This window comes from Rhinolophus sinicus, linkage group LG01, assembly GCF_036562045.2.
Source record: "Rhinolophus sinicus isolate RSC01 linkage group LG01, ASM3656204v1, whole genome shotgun sequence".
Classification (NCBI taxonomy): domain Eukaryota; kingdom Metazoa; phylum Chordata; class Mammalia; order Chiroptera; family Rhinolophidae; genus Rhinolophus; species Rhinolophus sinicus.
The window spans coordinates 176,902,125-176,914,792 of record NC_133751.1 but is presented as its reverse complement, the minus strand read 5'-3'; the positions used below and the strand labels follow the sequence as shown (position 1 = coordinate 176,914,792).

At 33.3% G+C, this 12,668-nt stretch overlaps 1 protein-coding gene across 1 annotated transcript in view; it reads left to right on the top strand.

Annotated features, from left to right (window-relative positions):
- The window catches only part of BOLL (boule homolog, RNA binding protein), a 29,422-nt gene extending 18,950 nt beyond the window's left edge, over positions 1-10,472 (top strand). Inside the window, exons 8-10 of the mRNA XM_019750735.2 lie at positions 4,815-4,862; positions 5,625-5,753; positions 9,341-10,472. Of these exons, the coding sequence (XP_019606294.2) occupies positions 4,815-4,862; positions 5,625-5,753; positions 9,341-9,457 (294 nt within the window). The 3' untranslated portion in view covers positions 9,458-10,472. The remainder of the gene's footprint in view (positions 1-4,814; positions 4,863-5,624; positions 5,754-9,340) is intronic.
- Positions 10,473-12,668: the final 2,196 nt, after the last annotated feature.

Below are 12,668 nucleotides of genomic sequence, written 5' to 3'. Positions count from 1 at the left end.
ATTTAATATACAGTTGACCCTTAAACACTGTAGAAGTTAGGATCACTGACCTCCATCATGCATTTGAAAATCCAAGTATTACTTTTGAGCTTTAGGGATTGGTTCCAGGACCACCACCTCCCACCATGAATACCAAAATCCTCAAGTCCCTTATGTAAACTGTTGTAAAACAATACATATAGTCAGCCCTCCGCATCCTTGGATTCCAACCGCAGATCGAAAATACTGTTTTCAACCCACGGTAGGTTGAATCCATGGATGCAAAACCTGGGGATAAGGAGAGCCAACTGTAGATTTATTGAAAAAGATCCATGTATAAATGGACCCACACAGTTTGAACCCGTGTTGTTCAAAGGTCAACTGTAATGTATATTATTAGGTTGGTGCAAAAGTAATTGCGGTTTAAAAGGTTAAAAATAATTGCAAAAACCGCAATTACTTTTAAACCAACTCAATAAAATAACAATTATATTGTGATTTATATCATGACAATCTCTGTTAGTTAACCAGCATTATTCTTTTCATTAATTCCTGTGGGAGACTGGAATAAGTGAACTATAATGCCAGACCATTTTGGTGTTTTGTGAATAAAGTGTAGTTGAAACACAGCCATATTTGTTTACATATTGTCTATGGATGCTTTTATGCTACAGTGGCACAGTTGACTACTTGCCCCAGAGATACTGTGGCCTGCAAAATTTTAAATATTTACCCTCTGGCCCTTTACAGAAAAAATTTGCCAACCTCTGGTCTTTGGCATTTACATATGAAAATCACATTCTTCCATACCTCTGAAATAGTAGAAGAGAATTTATTTATTTATTTACTTATTTATATTTAAGTTTTAAAATAGACCTACGTGAATTGTTAAGGTTATTGGAATTCTTTTTATTATTAGACTCGGTTTGGTAGAAGTCACTTATTTTTGAAACTCTATTACCATTTGAAATATAAAACTGATTAAAAATGAAAGTGACTATTAAAAATGAAAGTAACGGGCTGCCCGGTGGCTCAGGCAGTTAAAGCTCCATGCTCCTAACTCTGAAGGCTGCAGGTTCGATTCCCACATGGGCCAGTGGGCTCTCAACCACAATGTTGCCAGTTCAATTCCTCGAGTCCCACAAGGGATGGTGGGCAGCGCCCCCTACAACTAAGATTGAACACAGCACCTTGAGCTGAGCTGCCCCTGAGCTCCCGGATGGCTCAGTTGGTTGGAGCGTGTCCTCTCAACCACAAGGTTGCCAGTTCGACTCCCACAAGCGATGGTGGGCTGCGCCCCCTGCACCTAGTAACAGCCAACTGGACCTGGAGCTGAGCTGCACCCTCCACAACTAGGACTGAAAGGACAACTTGAAGCTGAATGGCACCCTCCACAACTAGGATTGAAAGGACAACAACTTGATTGGGGGAGAAAAAAAAAAGTCCTGGAAGTACACACACTGTTGCCCAATAAAGTCCTGTTCCCCTCCCCCAATAAAAAAAATCTTTAAAAAAAAAATGAAAGTAACTTAATGGCATTTATTTGAAATATATATGTAGCATGACTTTTCCTAAACTGCCTCAGAATTTCAGCAGAGGCCCCAAAGACAGAACATTAGGTACCAGACTATTTAATACGAGAAGCCAAAATTTGTAAAACCAGTTTTGGGGCCCTTAAGTCATTGCCCACCTTGAGCACATATAAGGGGAGGATGAGATTGATACAGGAGATTGGTAAGGAGGCTCTCTTTAACAAGAGAGTTATTAAGAGTGCTATGGCCATTTCCCTTTCTCCTCAACCAAGTGAAGAGGACTTCTGAAAATGATTAGGAGAGCTTAGCATTTGTCCCTGGAAATTTGTGAGATGGTACTACTTAAACCTGACATCTCCTAAAAAAGTCCAAAGAAGCTGGAGTGGTCTATGGAGGCAGAACCAGGAGAGAAGGCTACATGGGAATGTGTTGAACTTCTACTCACAGCAAGCAAAGGTTTACATTTCCCAAGAGCAAGATGTGAACCTCACAGAAGAGACTCTTTCCAAAAAACGTGAAGGTGACTCCAGTAGATAAAGTATCTGTGTGAAGTAAACTTCTAGAATCAAGGGCTAGAATTGCAGTCAGAAGTTCTCAGCAGGGAGATCACCAAAGAATCCAGTGAAGTACCTAACTAGAGAGTCAGCATTTAGAATCTACCAACCCCAAAAAGTTATCTGTCCTAATTTTTATCCAAGTGCAAGAAGGAACAGCTCTACACAATGCTTTCCAAGTGGCAGGATGAAAAAGAGCTAAGTTGTTTTCTGCTTGTACCCTGTTGAGTCCAGCCCCTCCTTCATTAATTGATTACATGTACCATATTTTGCCATGTATAATAATGCTCCTGTGTATAATGCACACCCAAACTTTCGGCCCAAACTTTCAGGGGGAAAAATCTGTCATTTTAATTTTTTAAATCAAATTTCTATTTGCTTACATGTAGGTACTTGTTTTTTGAATTATAAAGGAATTTTAGCATTTATTTTTTAACATATTATGTTACAAGAAATTTTATGTAACAAATAATTACAAACACAAGAATAGATACAAGGTATAAGAAATTTTATGACCAGAGGGTAACTGGGGTGCCGGGTGGGAGATGAGGATAAGGGGGATCAAATATATGGTGATGGAAAGAGAACTGACTCTGGGTGGTGAACACACAATGCGATTTATAGATGATGTAATACAGAATTGTACACCTGAAATCTATGTAATTTTACTAACAATTGTCACCCCAATAAATTTAAAAAAGAAAAGAGAAATTTTATGTGCCAGTAACAAATTTATGATATTTACTCATCATAGAAGGCCAAGAACTCTTCGTCATTGCAAGTTTATCAAGTTCAACAAAACCAATTATCTTATTCCAGGGCATTATTTTGCATACAGATGTCATTATTGATTTCTAAACTTTTAACTATAACTATTATTTATAAGCATAAATAAAAGAATTAAAAACATTTATATAGATATGGAATTAGTACCACCCATGTATAACGCACATCCTTATTTTTCCCTCACAAATTTGGGCAAAAAAGGACACATTATACACGGCAAAATACGATAGCTGTAGCTCACTTGACATAACAGATGTATTCTGGAAATTTTCTAATACAGTTTAATTTTATACTTTGTTTCTGGTTTTCCACTTGACACAAATTATAAAATTGGAAATATATTACCTAGATGTACTCAGAAAAGATTTTGGTACCAATGTATATCATAATATTTTGCAATATAAGAAATAATTTCACTTCACATATTTCTTTTCAGTTACATTTTCATCATCACTCAGCCCTTAAAATTCCTACTTTGATAAGAATCTTCCCTTGCTCTTTCTTTTTACAAATTCTAAGATTAATAGTTTTATCAATTTTTGTTAGTCAAATCAGGTAATGCATAGTTTAATCATTATTTATCTCCTTTGCATTTCTCACTTCGTAAGTAGATAGTGATTTCATTTATCTAAGAAATGTACATATAAGTCATTTTATTTCAGATTTTTTAATTAAAATATTTTCTTAAGAGATTATATATTATTCTGCCTTTTTGAATATAGCATACAGAACATAAACTTCACATTCCCTTGGTCATCATTATAATATAGTGCTGTTACCCTAGCAGTTGGGTCAGCACAAAACTAACAGTGATGTGGTTTAGATAGTAGCTCCATAGGGTCTTCTTATTCTTTTTCTCTATTTTTTTTCTTTAGTAATAAAAAAAAAAAACCACTTTATTAAAAATGGAAAATAACTAAAGAATAAAACATCAAGAAATAATACAACTAATTTAAAGAAAAGTCTGTTATACTGTCATCTTACAATAAGTATTATAAATGTGACTTTTGTTAAATAACAGCTTTATTTAGATATAATTCACATACCATACAATTCACCTGTTTAGAGTGTACAAGAGTGTTTTTTTTTTACTAAATTCAGTGTTGTGCAACCATATTGCAATTTTAGAACATTTTAATCACCCCACAAAAAAACAAAAGACTTACCCCATTAACAGTCACGCCTCTTTCCTCCTACCCCCAGCTCTACGCCATCAGTAATCAACTTTATATCTTTATAGATTTGCCTATTCTAGGCATTTCACTTAAGTGGAATCTACAATATGTGGTCTTTTGTGACTGGATTCTTTCACTTAATGTTTTCACGGTTTATCCATGTGGTCACATGTATCAGTATTTCACTCCTTTTTATAGATGATGAATATTTTATTATATGGATACACTACATTTTGTTTATTCATTCATCAGATGATGGACATTTGGATTGTTTCTCCTTTTTGGCTGTTAAAAATAATGCTGTTGTGAACATTTGTATAAAAGTTGTTGTTCGAACATGTTTTCATTTCTCTTAGGTCTTCTACTTCAGAGTGGAATTGCTGAGTCATTTCCTTTTGAGGAAATGTCATGCTGTTCACCAAAAAGGCTACATACACCGTTTTACAATCCCACCAGCAGTTTATGAGACTTCCAGTATCTCCATATCCTTACCAACACTTATCATTGTTTTTAACTTTGATGAAGTCCAATTTATTCTTTTCTTTTGTTGTTTTGTTGTATTTTTAAACACAACATAATTTTTAAAATTGCCTAATTCAGAGTCACAAAGATTTACATCTTTGTTTTCTTCTAAGTTTTATAGTTTTAGCTCTTAATTTTAGTCTTTGATCCATTTTGAGGTAATTTTTGTATATAGTTTTGGGTGCAGGGATCCAACTTCATTCTTTAGATACCCAGTTTTAACCTTTGTTTATAATTTGGGTGATGTCTGTTTTCTTTCATTTTAGGCCCCTACACAGTGTCTATCAGGACAGTGGCAGTGGGGTGTTCCTCAGGTAAACATTAACTTTTTCCATTGTGCTTTTGTGAAGACTCCATGAGAACTAGATTTGAGACATTTCTATTTATTAACTATGATACCTTTTGCAGTTCATTTAATCACTATATTGCTCAGCTCTCTCATTTATAAAATGGAAGTAATGATACTCCTATACCTTTGTAAGTTTCCTCACGATTTTTGTGAAGATCAAATAGACTATGTAAGTGAAAGCATTTTCTAAATGAGTGTTACATAAATATTACTTATTTTTCTATTAGTGCTAATATAAATTTTAACATTTTTCTAGGCTTCAGGTTTTGTTTGTTGGACTTATACTCCCAAATAAGTAGTCCATCTCCCAATTTTGTTAACAAATAGTATATACCATCAAAAAGATTGTGTAATCTTTTTTGACATTTCCTACTTCCATGGGCAGTCACAAAGCTGAGAATAGATGTTTATGCCAATTTAAATACCGTAGGTTATAACCTTTAATAGTGATCTTAATATAATTATTATTTGAATTTATATATGAAGTTCTAAAGCACTAAGAACTTCTAGTACTTAGTAGTGATAAGGTTCTTTTATAATAACTACACAACTGTAATTTATAACAACCCAGTGTTCCTAATTTCTTGCTAAGATACTTATATACTATCCTTAAAAAGAACTTCAGGAAATTATGAAATAAATATTTCTCTCATCTGTTGGGTAAGTCATTTGGTTTAATTGAAATAACTAATCATATTTGAATTATAAATATGGCTTTGTATTTTAGTCTTCTGCCTCTTCTGCTCCATTCCTATACCTGCAACCGTCTGAGGTTATTTATCAACCAGTGGAAATTGCACAAGATGGTGGATGTGTTCCTCCTCCGCTGTCTCTGATGGAAGCTTCAGTTCCAGAGGTACATATTAGTCTCAGAGTAATTTATCTATTATTATCTCACATTTATTTTTCTTTTCTAAAAATATTATGCTCATTGAAGCTGAATATCTTATGTTTTCTTAGATTTATTCGCATTTCTTCCCTTTTTTCTAAGAAGGCTTCGTCTTAGACATCTTCACTAACTAGTTCTGAATCATTTCTGAAATCAACTGTTCACCTTACTAGGCTAATCCCTGACTTGATCTTCTTGAAAAGAATAAGATACCAAATGCTACTCCTCCTTCTGATTTGCCTGTCGATCTATATTGTTGCTAACATTCCGTCAATTAAAAGCATATACAAATTAAGCCAAGAAAAAATATTTTAAAAATTATTCCTTCAAAAAGGTAAATAAAATTTATTTCATAACTGCAAATGTTAAATATCATCTTCAGTGTCTTTAAATTATATTCCTGAACAATTACTAATAACTTTACCATTTATATGCCATGAACTGTACATGGTGTATTTTAAATCATTGTTGTGAAAGATTAGGAAATTAGCACCCACCTCCCAATTTGAATGTATTATTTTTTATATAGATAACATTCATAACATTATAATTTTGTTCTGGAACAATAATTTCCATAGTTGGATCTTAATATTTACTATCATTACCGTTACTAGGATTTCCCCATTCTTCGTTTCATCCTCTATTTATCACTTACTTGATTGACTGAATCTGCAAGTTCTCTTTGTTAAAGAAGGCTTATGGATGCTATATTCTTTCACTTCTTACAAACTTACTTGTTCAACATGTTTGTTGTCTATAAATCTGAAAGAAGACAAGACTAGCTGTGAAATTACTGCATCATACTTATATTAGTTTGCAAAGGCTAATGGAACAAAGTACCACAACCTGGATGGCTTACACAATAGAAATGTATTGTCTCCCTGTTCTGGAGGCTAGAAGTCCAAGATCAAGGTGTTGGCAGGATTGGTTCTATGTGAGGGCCATGAGGAAATGATCTGTTCCAGGACTCTCTTATTGGCTTGTAGATGGCCATCTTCTCCTTGTGTCTTTACATTATCTTTCCTGTCTCTGTGTCCAAATTTTCCATTTTTCATAAGGATACCAGTCATACTGGATTAAGTTCCATTCTAGTGACCATACTTTAACTTAGTTACCTCTGTAAGACCCTACCTCCAAATAAAGTCTGGGGTGTTAGTACTGATGTGCTGGGGTGTTAGTACTTCAACCTATAAGTTTTGAGGGAACACAATTCAACCCATAACAATACTTTTTTCTCTTAGAACTTTCTAGTCTACTTTTTCCTGGTGGTGAGTGTAGCCATAAAGAAGTTTGAAGTCTGCCTGATTTTCCCTTTTGTATTTAATTTGCTTCTTTCCCTGTGTGACTAAAAAGTCTATCTTAACTTGAAATCACTTCACCAGGATAAGTCTTGGAATTTATCAGTCTTTATAATATTTTTCCTGAGAAATAGTCTGCCCTTTTATTTTTCAGATTAGTGTTTAAATAAGGGGAGGGGGGGTTGTTCTCTTTTTTTCCCTGTTAGAGCTTTGAACAAAAAAATTTATTCCACTTCAGTTTCTTCTTCAGGAACACCAATTATGCATATGTTAGATCTCTTTTTGTCTTTCATATCTATCATCTCTCTCAGGTATTTTTTTTTATCATGGTACTTTTTATGTTTTATATGTTTTTTCAAGACAACTATGACTATATATCTCATGTTTATCCGTTTTCTTATAACTAATAAGTCTTTCTTCTCTATTTTGTTTTTAATCTTTTTTTATCCCAAGTTCTGCCACTTTGCTTATATCACTGTAAATGTCTTCTGTTGGCTTAAAATCTCATTTTTGAGCTCCTTTTTAGACATTATATTACTATAATTTCTTTAAGGTTCAAACGAATTATATTTATCTGAACTTTTCTACTTTTTATAGGGTGGTTTCTCATCTTTGAAGAGGCAGTATGGATGCTTAGGTTGCTTGCTTTCCCTTCCCATCTTTATAATACTAGTCATTAAATGAGGCCAGCTATTTGTCAAAAATATAGAGTGAGAGGAGCAGGCTGTTATCGCAAGCATCCTTCCACTGTGTTGTGATATCTCCTGCTTGAGATATATATTCTTTCCTCAGTCTTTAGCATTCTGAGGATCATTTCCTGTATTTGATTGTCGTAATTGCTACTTCTCTTTCTATCTTCACCCTGTTCACCTCCAGCACTGTTCCTCAGCTATAATAGATAACAAAAATAGATAACAAAAGTAGATAACAAAAATCATGAAAACATGATTCCTCCTTCAATTTCACATCCCCTGCTATTAAGTAATATAAAATTGGATCTCTGTGGAGATATTCCCTGCATCTGCCTTGATCTGACACACCCCTACACTTGAGACTCTTTGAATAGGTCTCTCAGAACATTGACCTTTAGGCAAATCTTTATCTTTCCTGATACCTGAGGAGGCTTCGGAGTCCTCCCTTACATTGGTCCAAATTTCACATTTGCCAGGCATTCTAAATTGTTTATGGCTTGGAGATCTTGGGCATTTTCTTGTTTAATTGATGACAGCATTTTAAAAATCTATCTTTTGTTCTTTTTATTGTTTTGTGTTTTTCAAGGAGGGGCAGTGAAGTAAGAATTCTTTCACATTAGATTTTTAGCTACAATCTACTTTTGGCATTAAACCATATTTTTAATTCCTCACATCAGATAACTTATCATCATGGTATAGTCATTGTTTGGTGGAATCTAATAAGACTTCTCTGGAAATATTACTTATATTAGCTTATGATTTATACTGTTAATGTCTATGGTATTTCCATACAAAATGATATGTGCATGCTTTTATTTTAATATTGTTTCTGGTAGTAGATATAGTCTAAAATATAAGTTAATATGAGTGGGATGGTAAGTAGAAACCACTTTAGATACAACCATTTAGCTTTCTATGAACAGTATGCATATACTAGAAGTCCTACAAGTACCTCAAATTTTATATATTACAAACATAACTTTTTCTCTCCATCCCCCTCACACAACATTACATAAACATAAAATTTTGCTTTTCTTGTATTCCATATCTCAACGAATGGTTCCACCTCTGTTGGACAAGCCATAAATCTACTTTTATGTGCTCTGTTCCCTACCCTTTGCTCTAAGGCTCATCTTTTAGCTGTTTTCTGGTGTATATTCTTCCTTCCAGCCATACCAGACAACCTGTGTAGATCTTCCAAATGAGAATTGTTCTTAGCTGCCTCTATGCCTTTGCGCATACTGTTCCCACCTTCTTCAAATACAAGCATCAACTCCACTAGAAAACTTTTCCTGACCACCTCCCCAACTTTCTTAAGCTAAAGCAAGTAGTTGTTTTCTCCCATGCATTCCTACACATGTGTCATAGGACTTTCAGTATTTTTAACTGTTTGTCTGTCCCTCATCAGTCTCTAAGTTAAAGGTAAGGGATGTGTTTTTTATCTGTGTTTCTCCATTGTGTAGCAAAATGCCTAGTACAATGTAATGTTGGATAAATATTTTGAATTAATAAATGAAAGACAATTACATTTCTTTTCTGTCTTTCTTTCCTTTTTTGGTACTAGCCTTATTCTGATCATGGAGTTCAAGCAACATATCACCAAGTTTATGCTTCAAGTGCCATTGCTATGCCTGCACCTGTGATGCAGCCTGAACCAATTAAAGTAAGAAGTTTGTTTTGATTTTTTTTACTGTTTTTATTTAGTCATTTTCAACTTTTCCAAATTTCTCTTTTAAAAGGAACAACTTGGGATATTTATGTCACATTTGTGATTAGAAGTACAGAATTTGTTAACTCTTTCATATGAAGGAAATAGAACCCTAAATTAACTATAATGGCTATTAATTAGTTTTGAACAAGGAATAAACCATACATGGTCAAATGTCGTATTTACCATGGTAAAATATATGTAACTTAAATTTTTCCATTTTTAAGTGTACAACTAAGTGGTATTATTATATCCACCATACTGTATTACCATCACAACTATCTGTTTCCAAACTTTTTCATCACTCCAAATGTACCCATTAAGCAATAACCATTTCCCCTCCCCACAGTCCCTGGTAACCTCTAATCTACTTTCTGTTTCTATGAATTTGCCTAGATATTTCATATACTCAGATTTTTATTATCTATGTTAATAGCATGTAAAATTTATGGGGAGATGAAAACAATTAAACTCTTCAAATTTGGGAATTGTGCTCTTGTAGCTTAAATCAGATCCAGGCTAAAGAATGGTAATCTAGTTGGAGCCATATATAAATTCAATAGATTTTGACTATCTACTGTGTAGCAAGGAATTCTGCTCATTCTCATGTGATCTAGTTTCTTAGTGACACTCTTGCATCATCACTTTAGAGAAATGGGACAGTATCTCTAGTAAAGAACCACAGATTGATTAACTATTGTGATGGCAATATGAATCTTCCTTGCAGTGTACTTTGGTAAGTAAGGCAGGCATACTCTTTACAATAAAATGATAGAGATTAGCTGTTTCACACTCACATTTATGCTTCCGATGTACCTCAATACCAAAACAGTATACTTTAAGGAGTCTCCCCACTCTCTTGTGCATCCGCACCATTCAGTGTATTCATTCACTGCTATTACCACTGGTACTGAAAACATAAAATAAAACCACAGTTTCGACCTAGTGTCAAAGCCCAGAGTGTTACTAAACTTGTATCAAAATGTTAAACAGACTTCCTTTGATGTTGATATTTTCTCCAAATGTACTTCTCTAAAAATAGCTAAAAGAGCTATTTCATATTAGATAAGTACTATTTATTTTCAGTTACATATTATACCGGGCGTGCCAAAAAAATGTATACACATGACTTATAGTCACCTTTTGTTATTGGTATATATTATTACAATTTTAATACAGTTTTTTCCTTTCTTAAAATGTGTATACATTTTTTGGTACCCTCTGTATATATAGATATATGTGTATATGTATATATATAAACACAAATGATAGAAGTTGTATTGCTTGAATAATTCCAATAGAAGATGAAGTGGTACTAGGATAGGAGAAATTTCCAAAGAACGTTAATGTTAAACATTCTTAATTTAAAGTTTAATTCTTGTTTAAAAGTACACACTTTTCTGCATTTTCTTAGATCTGTGAGTAGGAAATGGCAGAAATTATACAGAGAAACTGGTAACTTACTCTTTAACTTGGTCATATAAAAATTACACATATGTCGTATATAAATCATAACAGGCATGAAGAGATATCTTTCTTTATACATATAAGAATAAAACTGGAATAAGAAAACTGCTTCTTGCATGTCTAGAGAAACGCTGCTAAGAAGAACTTTACCCCACAGATCTTGGCTCTACTATGCCACACAGGCCAAAAGGAAACAAAACCTCTGACTTGTTTCATTTTAGAATTTAATCTGTCCTGTTAAAGGTTATAATAATTCTGGTTCTCACATGAGATACATCTAGGGAATATTTTTGTTCTGCCAAAGTTAAGATTTAACAATTAGGAAAGAGTTGAAAAGCTATGAAATGATTAACTAGCTTACTCCAAAGCCTGTGTTTCACATAACTATGATATCAGAGAATCTGAGACATCATGAATTGTGAGACACACCACTATTTTATGTATCACTAACGATATAAAAAAACATTGCCATCAATTTTAAATGTATTCTGATTCAGAGGTTTTCAAATTTGAAAAGTTGTATATCTCAGAATCAATGATACTTGGCATGTTTCATTTTAATTTAGAGATGCAGGATCATAGGAAGCTTGAGTTAGGCGGGATAGGAAAAAAACCCACAATTCCCCTTTTGTTAAATATGAGGAAAACAAAAGAAAATTTAATAAACTTTCAAGTCAAACCTGGAACACAGGGCTATTGTATTGAGTTTCCTATTTTTATTTTTTAAGATTGAGGGTTGTATGTATTTTATACTCAGTATTTTTCTTTAGGTGATTTGGGTTCCTCAACAGAAAACAGTGCCCCATTCAGGAACAGAAAGTCCAATACCTCTTCCATAGTTTTCTGTAGAAATGCTTTACTATACAAGCTTTACCATGTGGAAAATTATCTACTTATAGTGCATTTGTATTATAACAGAAATCTTAATACGCAAATGTTATATCATTAGGAGACCTATATTTTCCTAAAACATATTAAAGTAGAATAATATTAAAATATTGATATCTGAGATATTAGCCTGAATTCTTCCTGTGCAAATTTTATCTAGTACCAAAAACCTTGGTGACTTAAAATAGAAAGGTAGAAATATTTTTGGAAGCATTTGAGCATTTTGTTTTTATAAGTGTAACTCATTTTTAAAACTCTAATGATTATAATTTTAAGGATGTTAATTGGATAGATCCCAAAGTAGCAATTTCAGATGTAAAAACTATCTTGAAGCAACAAATCTAATCAATAAAATAGAGACCTTATTTAGAGCTTAGAGCACAAGTCTAACTGCTGTAAAAGACTGCCAGAAACTACTCATCGACTATAAGCCACAGGCTACTCTGTCAAATCAAATACATTCTAGGGAAACTACTAAGTTAATATAATATTAATTAGGGTTATTATTCCCTAATTCAACAGAGTTACATCCTATACAGAACTAAGTTTTAAAGTCATAAAGCAAATTACATAATGTCAAAATTATTCCATTGAACTAACCTATAGGAGGAAACAAAAAGAGAATCTTTGTGTATCTGGACATTTGAACCATTATGCTTTTAAGACCAATATCAAACCCTAGGTAAGAAGGGTATAAATGGAGAAGTATAAAGTGTTTCTGTTACCTTACAGTGTTTTTCCATTTTTGCATTAACATAAATATCTAATAAATTTGTCCCTATGAGGATTCATTGACATACTGGAAACTGTGAAAATTATCATTGGAAGT